The following is a 20,776-nucleotide window of genomic DNA, read 5'->3' as shown; positions in this document are numbered from 1 at the left end:
AGCTAGAGACATATACCTGACATCAACCCTAATGATATCAAAGATGGCATCACAAATAAAATTAGCATGTTGAAGAATATTAACAATGCTATGATAATTATGATCTGTTACTTGTTGCGCTAAAGCTTCCAACCAAAAAGTTGAAGCTGCAGCAACATCCGCTAAAGATATAGCAGGTCTAAGAAGATTACCTGAACACAAGTAAGCTTTTCTTAGAAAGGATTCAATTTTCCTATCTAAAGGATCCTTAAAGGAAGTACTATCTGCCGTAGGAATAGTAGTACGTTTAGCAAGAGTAGAGATAGCCCCATCAACCTTAGGGATTTTGTCCCAAAACTCTAATCTGTCAGATGGCACAGGATATAATTGCTTAAAACGTTTAGAAGGAGTAAATGAATTACCCAAATTATTCCATTCCCTGGAAATTACTTCAGAAATAGCATCAGGGACAGGAAAAACTTCTGGAATAACTACAGGAGATTTAAAAACCTTATTTAAACGTTTAGATTTAGTATCAAGAGGACCAGATTCCTCTATTTCTAATGCAATTAAGACTTCTTTAAGTAAAGAACGAATAAATTCCATTTTGAATAAATATGAAGATTTATCAGCATCAACCTCTCAAACAGAGTCCTCTGAACCAGAGGAATCATTATCAGAATGATGATGTTCATTTAAAAATTCATCTGAAAAATGAGAAGTTTTAAAAGACCTTTTACGTTTACTAGAAGGAGGAATAACAGACATAGCCTTCTTAATGGATTTAGAAACAAAATATCTTATGTTAACAGGAACACTCTGAGTATTAGATGTTGATGGAACAGCAACAGGTAATGTAACATTACTAAAGGAAATATTATCTGCATTAACAAGTTTGTCATGACATTCATTACAAACAACAGCTGGAGGAACAGATACCACAAGTTTACAGCAAATACACTTAACTTTGGTAGATCCAGCATCAGGCAGCGACTTTCCAGAAGTATCTTCTGATTCAGGGTCAATCTGAGACATCTTGCAATATGTAATAGAAAAAACAACATATAAAGCAAAATTGATCAAATTCCTTAAATGACAGTTTCTGGAATGGGAAAAAATGCCAGTGAACAAGCTTCTAGCAACCAGAAGCAAATAAACAATGAGACTTAAATAATGTGGAGACAATAATGACGCCCATATTTTTTAGCGCCAAAAAAGACGCCCACATTATTTGGCGACTAAATGCTTTTAGCGCCAAAAATGACGCCACATCCGGTAACGCTGACACTTTTGGCGCAAAAACGTCAAAAATGACGCAACTTCTGGTGACAAGTATGACGCCAGAAATAACAAAGAAATTTTTTGCGCCAAAAAAGTCTGCGCCAAGAATGACGAAATAAAATGAAGCATTTTCAGCCCCCGCGAGCCTAACAGCCCACAGGGAAAAAAGTCAAATTTTAAGGTAAGAAAAAAATAGAATATTCAAATGCATTATCCCAAATAATGAAACTGACTGTCTGAAATAAGGAATATTGAACATCCTGAATCAAGGCAAATAAATGTTTGAACACATATTTAGAACTTTATACAAAAGTGCCCAACCATAGCTTAGTGTCACAGAAAATAAGACTTACTTACCCCAGGACACTCATCTACATGTAGTAGAAAGCCAAACCAGTACTGAAACGAGAATCAGTAGAGGTAATGGTATATATAAGAGTATATCGTCGATCTGAAAAGGGAGGTAAGAGATGAATCTCTACGACCGATAACAGAGAACCTATGAAATAGACCCCGTAGAAGGAGATCATTGAATTCAAATAGGCCATACTCTCCTCACATCCCTCTGACATTCACTGCATGCTGAGAGGAAAACCGGGCTCCAACCTGCTGCGGAGCGCATATCAACGTAGAATCTAGCACAAACTTACTTCACCACCTCCATAGGAGGCAAAGTTTGTAAAACTGATTTGTGGGTGTGGTGAGGGGTGTATTTATAGGCATTTTGAGGTTTGGGAAACTTTGCCCCTCCTGGTAGGAATGTATATCCCATACGTCACTAGCTCATGGACTCTTGCTAATTACATGAAAGAAATATATACTGCTGACAAAGTGATCTATATAGACAACAGTAGTTAGGCATGTAGAATGTACTTAAACTATTTTAGTGTACAATGCCCCTTTAAATGGAGAGACTATTGTAATCATATAAGAAACATGTAGCTCATTTTCTAAGTAGCTATACTTACCAATTCCATAATACTGTTATTTGTAAGAATCAATTCTGTAAGGTTAGGTAAAACATGTTCCAGTCCTTCAGCTATACGACTAAACACAAAATAAAAAGTAAGCATTAAAATAATTGCAAATGCGGAACATAAAAATGCAATGCAGAGACTCTAGTGGAACATACAGATTTTGAAAAGGAAAACCGGATCCAGTCCCTCATCTGTACGCATTTTAAACATGTAGTACTAAAAGATCTTGTACATGGAAGCAAGAGATAAAAAAAATAAACTGGTTTTGCTTTTATTGCATTAAAACATTTTATTGGGTGCAACATAAAAGTTAAAGATTCAAACTTTTAAAATATATCAAAGCCATTATATATTTTAGTGTTTGAGAGGCCAGCCTAAATCTATAGAATCAATTAAATGGGCCTTAATTCCTGACTTGAAAGTGAATATGCGCTGAAACAAAATTATTTTGTTCATTGTACTATTAAAATACCTGCCCAGCGCAAAACAATTTTTTCCCCAGCTAAGGTGGCGCTTCCACCTCTTATCCAATAGCCGTGTTAGCCATACGGCACTCAACTGTTGAATGATGTATGGCTAGCACAGATTTTGGATAAGATAGGATCCAAAAATTATTAATATAGTATAATCATACAGACTTGGTAACTGTGCATTGGGCTATTTAGCTAAAATTTACCAACATAAATGTTATCTCATTGATGTACTTAAAGTGAAGGTAAATCCAAGTGTATAACAAACGCTAGAATTTAACAGCACTAAAAATAAAGTTTCTGTCATCGTTTCCTAAAAAAACTATGTTAAAGTCAAGCCACATCGCTTTCTCTAGACCATTTGCCATGCTAGGATGTCAACTGACATGCTGAGTTTGCGATATACTTGTCATACAGATAGGGTGGGTTTAACAGTTTTTTTTTTAGAAAATGACAGAAACAACTTTTTATTTTTAGTGATGGTAAGTCTTAGCATTTGTTATACACTTGGGTTTACCATCACTAAGTACCTGTATTAGTCTCTTTAAAACAAATGTAATTTAACCAATTTTTAACGAGATTTGTGATAAAATAAACAAATTAATTTATAGTAGTTTTAACCTTCCATAGTTATTACATTGGTAGTCTGTAGTTGCATCTAATCTTCTACTGGCACTAGTTACACTGGATATACTAATTTGTTTGTTTTTGTTACCAATTTGTAGATTCTATGTTATTATATTCTAAAATATCACCATTGAGTCTTTGTGCTGTAAGAAAGTCAGGGTGTATATCACAAATACACTATCTAAAAGAACTCAGGAATCATTACTCTTAATACTGAACAATTGTAGTCACCACTAAATTCAGTGGCTATTTTGGGTCAATATTAATAAATAATTATTAAAAGGGACAGTCTACTCAATTTTTTTATTGTTAAAAAAAAAAAAAAAAAAAAAAATAGATCTCTTTATTACCCAATCCCCAGTTTTGCATAACAAAACACATTAAAAAGGTTCAGTTTACACCTTAGACATCTTAAAGTCTTACATTAAATTAAACTACAAATGGCTTCTTGCACATTTTCTATATCATGCCAAAATAGTAAAAAACAAAACAAACAAAAAAAATAAAAAAAATATTTTAAAATGAATATTGTTGCTGGACACGTTGAAATGGCTACCAAGCTCCAACCACTGATGTGCTGCATCTAGGTACTCTGCTGAATAGCACTGACAGTCTGTTGAATCCAACTTAGTGAGCCTTTTGTGATTGGACGTCATATGCAACCCAGATTGTGATGTCATCAGTGGACAGAGCTTGAGGAAGAAAAAATAAAATAAAAAATATCTTCCTTTCTTACATAGTTTTACAGATATGCTTAGCACATGGGTAAAATGTCCCTCTAATCTACTTACATTCAAAAGCTAATGAATAAATACAATTGGTGACTAACCATATTCTGTTATTATTCAACAAAAGAGTTTTAAGTCTTTTCAGCAAAGGGAAACCATCCAACTTTCTGATCTCATTGTCAGAGAAATCGATTGTGTCAAATTGGTCCAAGGTAGCACCCAAGTTTTCAATTACTGGAATTTTATAACCTGTATAAAGAAAAATTGAGCAAGAATAAGCTATTTTTACACTAGTTTACAATGCTAGCAAGTCAATGTGTCTAACAATATCTTAAAAACATAAAACACTACTACACACAGTACAATAATAGCATAATAAAAAGCTTGAGCCCCAATCTGTCCAGAATTGAACGTGAAATATAGTTACTACAAATCTGTGTTGCATCATTAGTAAAGAGGCTTTGCATGTGGTAGAAGAGGGAGCACTTGGCCAAAGATGCATTTGTATTTCACAGTTGCGCAAGGCTAAATTTTAAAAACAGCTGGTGGTGGTTGCTGGGGGGGGGGGACACCAATGGGTATTTTGGGGGCTCAAAAACAGGGCACTTTGACCCAATTTTAAAAAGGTACCAATGGCTCCCTGGTGCTTTGGAACCATTGAGTTCCAAATCCCTTTAAATTACAATAATTGTGTGAAAACCAAGTTTTTTCTATAAATAAGGGTTGTACAATTTCTCTATTAGCCCTGAGGCAAAACTTTAAGTTTCTGAAGTGAGATTATTTTTTTTAAGTGACAATTTTATGCAGGTAAATTTTTAAATTAAAGGGACACTGAACCCAAATTTTTTTCTTTCATGATTCAGATAGAGCATGCAATGTTAAGCAACTTTCTAATTTACTCCTATTATCAATTTTTATTCATTCTCTTTCTATCTTTATTTGAAAAGCAAGAAAGTTAGTTTAGAATCTGGCCCATTTTTGGTTCACAACCTGGGTTGTGCTTGCCGATTGGTGAATAAATGCACTCACCAAACAAACAAGTGCTGTCCAGTGTTCTGAACCAAAAATTGGCTGGCTCCTTGGCTTAGATGCCTTCTTTTTCAACTAAAGATGTGCAGCCAGATCACAACATTGTTCAAAGACAACAGCATGATGTGGAGCAGCTCTGCAAATGAAAAGAATCAACAGTTCCTGCTTGTGTCCAGTTCTTTCTGCAACATGCTGCATTTTCTGCAATGACATCTCAAATAACAGCACGTTTTGCCTTGGGGTTATGCGTAATAGATAAAGCAGCACTTCATAACTTTTTTTTAGGTTTACCTTAATGTATTTTTTTTTTATATACATTTATACATTCTGCTTTGTAGTTCCTGTTTGATCACAAGACAACCTGAACCGACCAAGTCTCTGCAAAGAGGGTACAACTTATTTTATGAAAGGCACAACAACCTTCTTAATACATGCAATTCAGGAGCTTCTGAGAGCTTATAATGGTATTTGTATCCTACATTAAATTGACCATAGCAAATGTGTTAAAGAAAAACTTCCTTTGGAAAAAATAGACTTTTGACCAAATAATTTTACTATAAACCAGACATCCTCAAACTTGGCCCTCCGGGTTTTGGAACTACATTTCACATGATGCTCAGCCAGCATATCAGCTGGCTGAGCATCATAGGAAATGTAGTTCCAAAACCTCTGGAGGGCCAAGTTTGAGGATGTCTGGTATAAACGTTTCCCGTACCTGATAAAAAAGGGCAGCAGTTTTGAAGCGTTCGCCACACTGAGCAGCTCAGTGCAGTGAACGCTTCCAACAAATAAAGGAGCTTTCAACATGAAGTATTTTATACTTCATGACTGAAAGTGCCCTTTCTTTGTTCCAATTGTAAATCCTAGTGTTTCACAAATGCTAGTATTTACAATCCCTTTAACATCTGAGTTTAGCATACGGAGTTATTTTCTTCAGCAATAATGCATTATTATACTTCACTAACTGATATGGAGGTTCAAATGAGAGCTACAGTGTTTGTGCCTCCAGGAACAAAACAGGAAGACATATTTGGGGTGTAAAATCCCTGTTTTCCCCACAGACTTCCCTATGCCAGCACTTCCACATGAGCTCTGCTCACCTACATGGATACATTATATGAACCCTCAGACTACATATTTGTATAAATTAAAGAATGTTTTTATGCATGTGTATGCACTGTGCTAAACAAAGAAACTTAAAGGGGCCCTGCCAACAAACTGTACAGGCACAAACTGCAATGTTCACACAGCAACGCCTTAAAGGGACAGTTCACTGTGCCTAAAGGGACAGGCATGCACAACCCACACCACACGCAGTCTTAAATGGATAAATCACAGTATGCAGACAATGCCTTGTATATGTTCATAGTCTTGAGAGGTACACAAATCAGATAGCCTTTAAAAGGCACAAATCAACAGTACAGCAGTCATAAAAGTACAGATAATACACAGAGAGAAGCGCACTCTCTGGAACGAAAAGCCAGCTCAATAACCCATTAGCTTGTTCCACGGAGAGTAATGCTTTTTACAGAGAAGAACTTTCCTGTAGCATATCAGTCTGATCCCGTCTATTAGTCAGTCCAGCGCTGAAATACCAGGCAATTCCTCTCTGAAGGAGGAACACGGCAACCTCAAGACAGATCATAGTATGCACGCAAACCTTAAAGAGACAACCATGCACACACACAAAACTCACAGCAATTTAACGGAACAACTTACACCACACACAAAGTCTTAAAGGTACAGGCAGTACCTTAAAGGAGCAGTTCACACCATTCACAGAAGGGACAGGTGTGCAGTCATATAAGTACACAGTGGTGTGAGTTGCCCTTTAAAGGCTATTGGCATTTGTGTGTGCTTGCCTTTAAGACACTGTCCCTTTATAGCTCTAGTCACATGGATGAGCTTATAAGACTGCGTACCTGTCACCTAAAGACTGTATATAGTGTGAGGTGCTATTTTACCACTGTGTGCCTTGGGTGTTTATGTGCCAGTACCATGAAGACAGTGTGCATGTGGAACAAGTTAATCCTTTAAAGTCTGAGTTTTCTGTGTATGGGCCTGTCCCTTTAAGACTGAACATTGCTTTAAAGTGATGGTAAATCCAAAATGTGTTTAACAAATGCTAGGATTTACCATCACTAAAAATAGTGGAGTTTTAGTGATCAGTTAATTAAAAGTGTTCAATATGAACATCACCCCGGTACAACGCTACTACCAATGAGGTGACGCTTGTACCTCTAAACCAATAGCTGAGCTAGCATACAGAACACCGTCACCTGAAACACACTGCTATTGATTTAGAGGTGCAAGCATCACCAACCTCATCGGTAGCAGAGCAATGTGCTATGGGCGACCAAAGCCGTTCAGTTTAACGTTGTGCTGCAGCACAGTCAGTGTATATTTAGCACCACTTTTAAAATAACTGATCACTTAAACTCCACTTTATTTTTAGTGATGGTAAATCCTAGAGTTTGTTAAATACTCGGACTTGCCATCCCTTTAAAGTTGTGTGTGCATACTGCAGACATCCCAACCTGCAAAAACTCATTTCAGGGAGGTGGCTTCACCCGCTACTGTGTCGCCACCCGCCCCCTTGAAACCCTAAATAAGATGGAAACTTATCATTAAAGTAGCTTCCCACTAAAGTCACATTAAAAAAAAGTAAAGTCATTCCAAACAAAAGGTTAGAAGAAATGCAGGCTGCACTTTAAGGAGTTGCAGTAAAAATCAAGATTTTATTTCATCCTTTAAAAGTTAATTCCAAGCACACAGGGGAAAATGCTGCTTTCTGACGCGTTTCCTGCTCAAACAGAGCACTTCATCAGGGATAGCAGCCGATTCCCTTACAAACTATTCATGTTGGAGTGTTAACCCTTAGGTGGCCAAAACCTAGGCCTATTTCAAATCTACAACAATTGATTTAATTAATTAAGGGTATAGCACTTTCAGCAAGATAAATATTACAAAAATTTGATCATAATGATACAACAGTTATTTAAACAATTAAAACAATGTACACTATTTTCAATTTGGGGAAAGCGCAACTAATAATTTGATAGTGATTTATTATTAATGTAAATGGTTTAACGAATAATTTTTATCCATAATGAATCATGACTTTGTGTCTGTGTATTTTATCAAATGTCATTTGCAAGTTTATGGATCTTATATCCCCCGCCGTTTTTGAAACTTAATCTCTGTTTAAAATGTTTTTGCGCTTTCCCCAAATTGAAAATAGTGTACATTGTTTTAATTGTTTACCTAAGGGTTAACACTCCAACATGAATAAATAGCTTGTAAGGGAATTAACTGCTATCCCTGATGAAGTGCTCTGTTTGAGCAGGAAACGTGTCGGAAAGCAACCTTTTCCCCTGTGTGCGCTTGGGTAACTACTATGAAGTGTGCTTGGAATTAACTTTTAAAGGATGAAATAAAATCTTGATTTTTACGGAAACTCCTTAAAGTGCAGCCTGCATTTCCTCTAATCTTTTGTTTGGAATGACTTTACAATTTATCAGCGTATGGGAATCACTGTTTGGAAGAATTTGCAACCTAACACTTTTTTTCTGAGGGATAGCTGCCTGTGCAGCGTGCAATCAACGAGCTGACAAGCCGGTGTGCACAGCGTTTGGAGTCGGAAGACGAGTGACACGGGTCTGACCAACATCCACCCTACCTGCGATGAGTAGGACAGGTTGCATGACAGACATATGTACATGTAGATTTACCGGTTGTGGGGACACCATCAGTGAAAGTTATCAAGGTACAGCCCTTGGGTGTTGTAGATGGTAGACTGATGTGTAATTTTCCTGTGACAACAAAGCGATAGCTATACCTGTGTTTTTGCATAATTGGATTTATGTGTATGGTGCTAAATCTTTTCATACTACCGTTATAAATATTGATTACACAATCTTGGTAACTTATGCACCAAAGAATTACTTATGCACAGGTAGCGACTTATGCACACTTGACTTAAAGTACAGAAAAATGGTGATATTTAAAACCAGCCAAGCCTATGTTGGTGCAATATGGAGTCTTGTGTATGAATGTTGGAAAATTAAAAAAAAAAAGTAGCTTTATTGTACAACCACATACAACAAACCTTTTTTCCAGCGATCGTACGCTTGTTGAATGCTCAAATATTTTAGAATACGAAGTTTACTTACGTGCAGTAAATAAGGTAGTGTTTGTGTTTTATTTCATTAAAATCAGGGGGGGGGGGGCTTTTTGGTTACTGGTGCATGCTTTGAGGGTTCTATAACGTCCCAGCAACTAAAGGCATTCCTTAAAGAAGCACTTTTCCATATTTGGGCAACATTGGATCATGGTACTTGGAGTTTCAGGGACATTGCATTCCATTTGCAGGCATCAGGGAGCCGCTATTACAATCAGGGAGACTCCCTGATCTTCAGGGAGAGTTGGGATGTCTGATACTGTGACTTGTCTCTAAAACTATATACTGTTGAAAATGCCTTTAAAGGCTGTGTGGTTTGTGTTTGCCTGTCCCTTTAAAACTTTGAAAGCACGCATAACTGCATGTGGAGGTGTGAGCTGCCCCTTGAAAGGAGTGGGTTAGAGAGCTTCTCAAACGTTCTCAGTAGTTTGTGCCTATACAGTTTCAATTCGCAGTGTCCCTTTAAAGTGATGGTAACTTAAAGCCAATCGATAAATCTATTAATTTTCTATATTATTTTATCTGCAAATGTTGCAAACTTTAGCGCCGTTATCATATTTCTATAGTCCTAGGCTTACCAGAAGTCCCACTTTTACTGGGATTGTCCCGGTTTGGAGGAGCTGTCCCAGTGTCCCACCCAGTTGTTCATTCTGTCCCAGTAGGGTTGCCACCTCCAGGTTTCAAATCATGTGTCCGGTTCTCAGACCATCTGAAACCCAGACACATTATTCAAAATGACGGGACTGTGGCTCTCCAGCATAGTTGGATGCTGGTACTTTGTTACATACAACCCTGCTTAGCTTAACGTTCGTGTCCTTCAAAGTTTACATTTAGTAATACAGGCTGAGTGAGCAGCATAGGGTTTTTTTTTTATTTTGTAGTACCACTTGGTTTATTTTTCTAAACATTTAACAACCCCCCCGACCCCTGGTGACATTGCCGGTAATACACCTTTAGGGGAATCATATGGGTATGACTAGGAAGTACAGACAGGTAGGATTTTTGGCCTGGATCTTGCTTTACTTCATGCAGGATAGCATTTTGGCTATAATCTTCCTGCATTATGGTATAGAGTAGCCTCTTAAACAGCTTTAGCAGGTACATGTTTCTTTTTTACTTTCATTCAATGTTGTATTTATGCCTTATCAGTATTTGGCTCTGTTCCTTAATTAGACACATAAAACACATATTACACTGCAGATATTAAATTGTGAAATTGATAATTATGAAAGTGATAATTATGCTTGATGTTTGGCATTATTTAGAATCTGAGATTTAGATTAATGATTTATTTGCGATGACAACGTAATGGTGCCTTTTTCACTAGGGGGTGGTGTTATGGTCTATTTAAACTGTGTGATTCACTTGTTTGACTGAGGAAGGGTAGAGTATCCACAAAACAGTACACACATAAAAGCTACTACTTTAAAAGGACCGGTAATTGCCACGCCCCCTTGACCACACCCCCACTAGCACCGCACCAGGTGGTCCCAGTTTAACCTCTAAAAATTATGGTAAGCCTATATAGTCCCCTCCGCCCGCCTGCAGCATGCCCATGCGACTACAAAACCTGCGTTGCCTACAATGTAAACTATTCTGACGTTCTATGGCACGGTATCTCAAATACTCACCCCGCAGATCCAATTCCCGGTCTCGCACAGCATTTGTATATTGCGCAGCCTGCTCAATAAGATCTGCTGTAAGTTTCACCATGGTATCGTTGTCTGCACAATGTATTCCAAAACGCGCGGCTTCACACACGCATTACACTAGGCCTCAAACCCGTCACTTCCTCTTCCGACCCTCCACCAATAACAACGATACATTAATGTCCAATAGCAAACTCGGAGCCACGCAGCACGTTCGCCGGGGGTTAGTCAGACTAGCAAACAACACGTGTGAGTTCTAAAATTTTGAGAAGGGTCCAACTGCAGAGTGGAGCTCCACTCTAGACAGGAAGCATGTGACCTCCACTCAAAGCTTTGTTTTTTTGTTTTTTTTTTAATCAACCTTAATGTAACAAACAAGCTATATATTGTGACAATGATTATGAAAACGAAACATTTTGTAGCTTTCTTGTTCTTCTTGATGTTCATTCACAGTGTTTTATGCAGATTGCGATTTATAAGGTAACCACTGTGAATGAACATTAACCCCTTAGTGACCAGACCATTGTTACATTTTCTTACCCTTAAAGGGACACTAAACCCAACAATTTTATTTCAGGATTCAAGTAGATAATACAATTTTAAACAACACTCCTATTTACTTTTATTATCTAATTTGCTTCATTCTTCAGATATCCTTTGTTGAAGAAACAGCAATGCACATGGGTGAGCCAATAACAGGAGGCATCAATGTGCAGCAACCAATCAGCAGCTACTGAGCCTATCTAGATATGCTTTTCAGCAAAGTATACCAAGAAAGTGAAGCAAATTAGATAATACAAGTAAATTAGAAAGTTGTTTAAAATTGCATGCTCTTTCTAAATCATGAAATAAAAAATTTGGGTTTCATGTCCCTTTAAGGACCAGGGCTATATTTTCCTCTTACTCATTTACTGTACCCACACATATTATATACCATTTTTCTCACCACTAAATGGACGTTCTAAAGATACCATTATTTTCATCATATCTTATAATTTACTATAAATTTTTTAATAAAATATGAGGAAAAAATGAAAAAAACACACTTTTTCTTACTTTGACCCCCAAAATCTGTAACTCACCTACAACCACCAAAAAACACCCATGCTAAATAGTTTCTAAATTTTGTCCTGAGTTCTTTGCTTTTTTTTGCAAGTTATAGGGAAATAAATACAAGTAGCACTTTGCTATTTCCAAACCACTTTTTTTTTTTTTTAAATTAACGCTAGTTACATTGGGACACTGATATCTGTCAGGAATACCTGAATATCCCTTCACATGTATATTTTTTTGTTTGAAGACACCCCAAAGTATTGATCTAGGCCCATTTTGGTATATTTCATGCCACCATTTCACCGCCAAATGCGATCAAATAAAAAAAAATTGTTCACTTTTTCACAAACTTTAGGTTTCTCACAGAAATTATTTACAAACAACTTATGCAATTATGGCATAAATGGTTGTAAATGCTTCTCTGGGAACCCCTTTGTTCAGAAATAGCAGATTTATATGGCTTTGGCGTTGCTTTTTGGTAATTAGAAGGCTGCTAAATGCCACTGCGCACCACATGTGTTTTATGCCCAGCAGTGAAGGGGGTTAATTAGGGAGCATGTAGGGAGCTTTTAGAGTTAATTTTAGCTTAAGTGTAGTGTAGTAGACAACAAACAGCTTATGCAATTATGGCACAAATGGTTGTAAATGCTTCTCTGGGATCCCCTTTGTTCAGAAATAGCAGACATTTATGGCTTTGGGATTGCTTTTTGGTAATTAGAAGGCCGCTAAATGCTGCTGCGCACCACACTTGTATTATGCCCAGCAGTTAAGGTGTTAATTCATTAGCTTGTAGGGAGCTTGTACATTTAATTTTCACTTTAGTGTAGTAGACAACCCAAAGTATTGATCTAGGCCCATTTTGCTATATTTCATGCTACCATTTCACCGCCAAATGCGATCAAATAAAAAAAATGTTTTACTTTTTCACAAACTTTGGGTTTATCACTGAACAAACAGCTTGTGCAATTATAGCACAAATGGTTGTAAATGGTTCTCTGGGATCTCCTTTGTTCAGACCCCCCCCCCCCCCCCTTCTACCTTTTAGCGTACATGTTATGTACTTTCAGCTGTCTGCCAGTAGCTAATATTTATTTGCTTTTATTTTTTATATACAGTAGATATATAAAATAAAATCTGTAGTGTATTTGCCCACCCTCATTCCCCTACCACTCTACCCTCTCCCAGTTTATTTTACTAATCTATTATCCCCCTCTCCCTCCTTCCAGTTTCCAACTTTTTCCGTAGTATAAGCGTTCCCACCCGCTCCTGCCCCTCTCACACACCCTACTGCCTTCTTCCTCCTACTGCCAGTGATGGGCAACCCACCTGCCTCCCTCCTATCCTTCGCATGCCACCAACGATCGGCACCATCACTGGCCCTCTCTGCAACGGTTGCTTAGAAAATGGTAATGCACTATGCCTCAATATTGAGGCATTTCTGCAATCTGTGTCCCTTTCTGTATTGTGCAGCGGTGGTGCCAAACGGTGGCGTGGGAGGGTAAGGAGTGAGGCAGGTGGGAGCCCCATCGCTGGAGGGGCTGGAGAGGCTGGGACCACTGTGCTGCATAAAAAAAATATGTTAAGATAGGGATAGAAGGATAGTGATATATGGATAGAGATACATGGATATAGGTATAGGGAGATAGGGATAGAGATAGAGGAATAGAGATAGAGGGATAGATGGATAGGGATAGATGGACACAGCAATAGAGGGATATATGGATAGTGATAGAGATAGAGGGATTGGTGATAGATATAGACGGGAGCGGGTGGTACCTCTGCACTGCAGAAAATTAGATGTTGAAAGTGGCAGGGAGGGTGAAGGAGGGAGGGGGGATAAGAGAGAGGAGATCTGAGTGGATGGGGGGGTCAGATGGTAGGCAAAGGTTCTTGGAGGGAGAGGTGGGTAAATAAGGGAGTGGTTAGTAAGTTGGACACATTTTTGACCGTCTACACAGACTTTAACACTAGTATTGCAATAAACAGATAGCAAATGTGGAACAAATTTGGTTATGTTTTCAAAAAGTAACTGTTATTTTAAAAAGAGTTAAAATCCTTTGAGCCACTTATTTATTTGTGGATATATACACGGCATGAATCCCATCATATGACAGACATGTTATCAGACTTGCCCAACGCTCTTTATGGAAAACATTGGTGACAACCTTGCTACTTCATATATTTTACCTTTTATGAATAATAAACAGTTATTTTAAAAGGGTTAAAATCCTTTTGGGTCACTCATTTCTGTGATGATAAATACTCGGCATGAACTTCATCATAGAATAGACAAATATTTTCAGCATGGCCCAATGCAAACAATCTGGTGCCAACTTTGCAACTTCATATATTTTATCTTATCAAGTAAAGGTATTTAAAAAGGGTTAAAATCATTTGGCCCACTAATTTATGTGTGGATATATACAGGGCATGAACCCCATTATAGAATAGACATGTTATCAACCTGGCCCAACGCTTTTTAGAGCAAAAAAATTGCAGGCAACCTTGCCATTTCATATATTTTACCTTTTCTAAATAAGTAATTGGTATTTAATAACTTTTAAAATCCTTTGGAACGCTCATTAATGTGTGCTTATATACATGGCATAAGCCTCTCTATAGGACATACATGTTTTCAGCCTGTCACAATGCTTTTTATATCAAACAATCTGGTGCCAACCTTGCCACTTCATATATTTTACCTTTTCTGAATAAGTAACTGGTATTTTAAGTGTTAAAATCCTTTTGGTCACTTATTTCTGTGATGATATATACTCGGCATGAACATCTTCATAGAATATACATATTTTCAGCCGTGCCCAATGCTTTTTATAGCAATTTTTTTGTGCCAACCTGGCCACTTCATATATTTTACCTTTTCTGAATAAGTAACTGGTATTTAAACTGGTATTTAAAAAGGGTTGAAATCCGATGAGTCACTCATTTCTGTGTGCATTTATACAGGGCATGAACCACTTCATATTTTTAAGTTCTAAGCCTGACCCAATGCTTTATATGGCAAACAAACTTGTGCCAACCTTGCCACTGAATATATTTTACCTTTTTTAAAAGTAACTTGTATTTAAAAAGGTTTTGCGACACTCATTTCTGTGTGGATATATGTTCTAAGCCTGAACCAACGCTTTATATGGCAAACAAACTTGTGCCAAACTGGAGCTCCACTCAAGATAGGAAACATTTGACCTCCACTCAATATTTTTTTTTTTAAATGGACTTTAACGTAACAATCAATAGACACAATAATTCAGAAAACTAAATATTTTGCTTTCCTGTTCTTAATGTTCATTGACAGTGGTTTATGCTGATTGTTATTAATAAAGTTAAATAAGCACATTCTTTACATTAACTTATGTTCTGTTAGGGCAAAAGTATAAGCAAAAGTAATGATAATTGTAAGTTATAAATACATCATCTCCGTAAATCACAGCTGGCTGCCATCAGGGGGTTACAGGGGTGACTCCTGTCAGGGGCCAAATGGGCCAGGGTGCCCCATGAGGCAAGAACAACTATTATTTTCTTTAAACAATTTTGGCAGCCACCAGAGGGTATTACAGCAGAGTGCTACTGAGTGTGGTCAATTTTATTAAAATGAGTAAAGCATTAGCATTTGAGAGGATTTTTGAGTGTGCACTAAACCACTATGCGTAGTGAGACAGACTTGGCACTTAAAAGGACACTAAACACAATTTTTTTTCATTCTAGATTCAGATAGAGCATGCAATTTTAAGCAGCTTTTTAATTTACTTCTATTATCAAATTTTCTTCGTTCTCTTCCTATATTTATCTGAAAAAGAAGAAATAAAAGCGTTTGAGCCGGCCCATGTTAGTTTGAGAACCTGGGTTACGCTTGCTTATTGGATGGCTAAATGCAGGCACCTATTAGCAAACTCTATCCAGGGTACTGAACAAAAAATAGTCATGCTCCAAAGCTTTCATTCCTAACTTTTCAAATAAAGATAGCAAGAGAACGAATAAAAAATTATAATAGGAATAAATGATAAAGCTGCTTAAAATTGCATGCTCTATCTGAATCATGAAAGAAAAAATGTGGGTCCAGTAGCCCTTTAAGTTTGTACAGTGTGTGTCTGAGTCAGATGGCAGAGCACTTTCATTTGCAGAGGAGGTAGGACTTACATAGTAATTTTTTTATTTCTTTGTGCAATTTTGGATTGTAACTTCAGTGTGGTAGTAGTATGGTGGGGCCAGGGGTCCATAAAAAACATTTATTTTTTTTAGCAATCTGCAGCAGTGTATTTATGATTATTTGACAATGCTGTAGAAATTCTATATTTAAAGCCATGCATAAAGGTTTCCTCCTTAATACACAAATGGTAGTTGCCCTTTTGAAAGATATTTTTTTTGTAATATATACATTTTAACTACATTTCAGTTTACTGCCCCTTTATGCAAGGACTTTACAGATGCAAGGAGGCATTTTATCTATGATTTTTACATATGCATAAAAAGTTATACTTTCAAACTAAGATTTCTCAGTGTTTCAAATGATACAGGTTAACTTAACACTGTTCAGTTTACAATACAGCTGACTTAATTTTGAAATACATACAAACAAGCCTAAATCATGCATTTAACCATATCTAATGGTATGAGACCTAGTGCCACAGCTTATGGTTCCACCAAGACCATATAGAGTACAGCATTTTCAAAATCCATAAGTACAGCTGACAGATGGGAACATGTTTACACCATAATTGAAGTGTTGATCTTGTTTGGGGGAAAAAACACAAACATATGTCAACCTTTTAAAAGTACTTTTCTTCATCTAACCATCTACTGATAACATTAATCTACAATTTTGAATTCATAGAGTTTAATTTTTGTTTGCACATTTGCAAATCTGATTGTTTAAAAAGTGATCTCTTAATTTCTGCAATTTTTTTTATCATGCATGTCACACACTGTTTTGTTGTTGTTGTTGGTCTCTCTGTGAGAGTGGGTGTATATGTCTTTGTGCATTATCTGTGTATGTCTGTGAGGGTGTGTGAGTATGTCTTTGTGCTTTTTCTATTTGTGTCCCTGTGAGGGTGTGTGTATGTATGTCTTTGTGTATTTCCTCTTGATGCCTCTGTGAGGGTGGATGCGTATGACTTTTTTTTTAAATGTGGATGTCTCTTTGAGGGTGGGTGAGTATGTCTGTGTGTTTTCTTTGGTTGTCTCTGTGAGGGTGTGTGTATGTATATGTAGTTTCTGTGGGTGTCTCTCTGAGAGTGTATGTCTCTCTGTTTTCTCTGGATGTCTCAGTGAGGGTGTGTGTGTGTCTCTATGTCTTTGTGTGTTTTATGTGTCTGTGTGTTGATGGGTATATTATGTTAGTGGGTGACTTGTAACCGACACATGAGGGCATTTTGAAACTCATATGATTGTAATACAGCAAACAACACCCACAACTTCCTTTAACATGTTTCTTAGATAGACATATATGGACATTTTATTTTACTCCTCTAACTGCATTTCCTGTAGCCTCATGATGCGAGACTGCTATATAACTGCTGTGTATACTTACAGTAAATGGAACTAGTGAGAAACACTCTCTGTGCTTGTGTGCTTTCTTGCTGTTCCCTGGAGCTCTGGAGAATCGTGTTCAATCAAGGTCAGAAACCATTTGAACTTATAACCCTAACCTTATACTATGAAAGCAGAAGCAACAATAGGCTACTGCTATATATATATATATATATATATATATATATATATATATATATATATATATATATACACACTGTTACCTATAATTATCTTGTACCTTCATACTTGTGGTAGTGTGTTATTAAAGCACTGACTCAGAAATGGTGTTAATTATCTTATTTTTTTATTATTATCAATAATTTAAACAGAAACACACCACCACCCCTTGTCCATCAGTCATTTGTTGAATATGGCATTAACTTGGAGGCCCTGTTGGTCAAGACATGCCTGCAAAAACAACTCCATATCTTCTCTGTGCTGAAATACAAAGAGGAATGGCTCCCTTGCTTCTGGTTCTTCTCTTTGCATCACGTTATCTATGGGCTTCTGGCGGTCATCTTCATTCATTGACACATAACTTGGCATGGTTATGCGCCCACAGAACAGTGCCTCATTCTTGACAACCCATTGTATAGCAATGTGTAGATCTTTAATGATTGCTGGCTCCTGTGTCAAGCACATGGGAGGAAACTTAGTCATAGTCAGAATCAAAATTGTTATTTTCATAATAAAAAAAAAAATCATTTAAGGGACACTCAAGTCAAAAACAGACTTTTATAAATCAGAAAGAACATGCAGTTTCCAATTTACTTCCATTATAAAATATGCTTCGTTCTCTTGTTATCCTTTGCTGAAGGTACAACATTGCACTACTGGCAGCAAGATGAACACATATAGGTCGCGTTCGGGCAGCGCTCAGGAGCTAGTGGAGGCGCTTCACTTCCAGCGATGACGTGGCGCTAGGTGACGTCACAAGCAAGGGAGCTTAGAGAAAACGATTGCATGCGCAAAGGGATCTGCTGCACAATAATGAACGTTTTTAAATAAGCTCCCTTGTAGCTGACTGTAAAAATGTTTAAATTGTGTCTCTCTTTATTAGTGGAGGATTATTTTTATTTAAGCTGTTTACACAACACCGTTGTTCGAGAATGGTTTCCCCTGCCTCTCGGCAAACATTGGAACTCTGACCCACCTTCATTCAGCTGTTCTCAGCTCAGCCCCTGTAGCTTATCCTGCCCCATTCAGCTAATAATACTACAGGTGCTGAGCTGAGAGCAGCTGAATGGAGGTGGGTCAGAGTTCCGATGTTTGCCGAGAGGCAGGGGAAACCAGAGACACTGGGGAAACAATTCTCAGCATAACACCGGATAAGCATGACAGCAGCATTTAGTACAGGGCAAATTGGAGATAGGTTACTTAGCCTATCTCCAATTTGCCCTGTACTAAATGCTGCTGTCAGACTTATCCGCCTCACCTGTCCCTCCTCTGCTGCTTATAAAAACATGGCAGCCTCCACAGCAAAACGTGTGTGGAGGCTGCCATGTTGCCAAGCGTCTGAGCTTGCTCTCAAAAGTGACAGCTTTTCCAGTACGATGGAAGCGCTGGGACTTATATCATCAGAGCACTCAAAAACGCCAGGCATCTCACTTGCAAATGTGAGGAAAACGCTACAAGCGAGTCCCAGTTTGCTTGGAGCGCTGCCCGAACGGAGCCATAGTCATCCAATCGCAAAAGACAAATGTGTGCAGGCAAAAATCAGCAGCTAGCTCCCACTAGTGTTGAATATGTGTGTATTCTCTTTCAGCAAGGGATAACAAGAGAACAAAGCACATTTAAAAATAGATGTGAATTTATAAGTGTCTTAAAATGACATGTTCTATCTGAATCATGCAAGTTAAATTTTGAATTTACTATCCCTTTATCTCCTTAAGGACCGCAGTTGTAACAGATGAAAAAAAATTAAATAGTAAAAATAATAAAAATAAATAGTTATGTAGGGTTAGGGTTAGATCTAGGCTTAGTGGTAGATCTAGGGGAAGGGTTAGATCTAGGGGAAGGGTTAAATCTAGGGGGAGGGTTAGATCTAGGGGGAGGGTTAGATCTAGGGGAAGGGTTAGATCTAGAGGTAGGGTTAGATCTAGGCTTAGTGGTAGATCTAGGGGAAGGGTTAGATCTAGGGGGAGGGTTAGATCTAGGGGGAGGGTTAGATCTAGGGGGAGGGTTAGATCTAGGGGGAGGGTTGGGGTTAAAAGGTCACTGAAGGAGAAAAAGGTTAATCGTAAAAATTGAAAATTGGGTATTTCAAAACTCAGGACAAAATGAAGAAACTGTTTAGCCATCTTGTTTTCTTGCGGGTTGTAGATGCGTAACAGATTTTGGGGGTAAAAGTAAAAAAAAAAAAAGGGTGGTTTTTAATATTTTTTAATCATAATTTATAAAAATATTTATTAAAAATTATAAGATATGATGAAAATAATGGTATCTGTAGAAAGTCAATCTTATGGCGAGAAAAACGGTATATAATATGTGTGGGTACAGTAATGAGTATATAATATGTGTGGGTACAGTAATGAGTATATAATATGTGTGAGTACAGTAATGAGTATATAATATGTGTGGGTACAGTAATGAGTATATAATATGTGTGAGTACAGTAATGAGTATATAATATGTGTGGGTACAGTAATGAGTATATAATATGTGTGAGTACAGTAATGAGTATATAATATGTGTGGGTACAGTAATGAGTATATAATATGTGTGAGTACAGTAATGAGTATATAATATGTGTGGGTACAGTAATGAGTATATAATATGTGTGAGTACAGTAAAGGAGTAAGAGGAAAATTACAGCTAAACGCAAACACCGCAGCAATGTAAAAACAGCCTTGGTCGCTAACGCTAAAAAATTGGTACAACAGTCAGGTCACTAAGGGGTTAAATATGGTAAAAAAAAAAAAAGAAAGCAGCAAACCTTCTTCTTGTTTAAAGAGAACTGGAGGTTGTGGATGTCACATTTTTGTTGTGTAGAGTGGAGCTTTAAATAGTTCAGTATTGTTCATATAAAACAGTAGATAATACATAAAAAACTAAAGAATTACTCCTGTGATTTCCTGAGATGATCTATTTATAACTTAGAATAATCATTATATTTGCTTATACTTTGCCTTAACCTTATAAATGTCACTCGCCATAAACCAAAATAATGCAATTTTGTTTTCAGAATTGTGCCTATTGGTTGTTTGATACATTAAAGTTTATTTAAAAAAAAAAACGTTTTCTGAATGATTGTGCA

The 20,776-nt window shown here is 37.2% G+C and overlaps 1 protein-coding gene and 1 long non-coding RNA gene across 2 annotated transcripts in view; both read right to left on the bottom strand.

Annotated features, from left to right (window-relative positions):
• SNRPA1 (small nuclear ribonucleoprotein polypeptide A') overlaps positions 1-11,049 on the bottom strand; it is a 36,327-nt gene extending 25,278 nt beyond the window's left edge. Inside the window, exons 1-3 of the mRNA XM_053717590.1 lie at positions 10,903-11,049; positions 4,164-4,311; positions 2,229-2,307 (exon numbers count right to left, since the gene is read on the bottom strand). Coding sequence (XP_053573565.1) covers positions 2,229-2,307; positions 4,164-4,311; positions 10,903-10,984 — 309 coding nt within the window. The 5' untranslated portion in view covers positions 10,985-11,049. The remainder of the gene's footprint in view (positions 1-2,228; positions 2,308-4,163; positions 4,312-10,902) is intronic.
• Positions 11,050-17,802: 6,753 nt separating this feature from the next.
• On the bottom strand, positions 17,803-20,494 carry LOC128665192 (uncharacterized). Its single transcript, XR_008403026.1, has 2 exons — positions 20,456-20,494; positions 17,803-18,147 (listed from the first exon to the last, which is right to left on the bottom strand). It is a non-coding gene; the product is annotated as an uncharacterized LOC128665192 (long non-coding RNA).
• Between the last annotated feature and the right edge of the window lie 282 nt (positions 20,495-20,776).

The sequence above is a fragment of the Bombina bombina genome, chromosome 6 (assembly GCF_027579735.1).
Source record: "Bombina bombina isolate aBomBom1 chromosome 6, aBomBom1.pri, whole genome shotgun sequence".
Taxonomy (NCBI): domain Eukaryota; kingdom Metazoa; phylum Chordata; class Amphibia; order Anura; family Bombinatoridae; genus Bombina; species Bombina bombina.
Note: the sequence above shows the minus strand (reverse complement) of the source record. Positions and strands in the feature narration are given on the sequence as shown.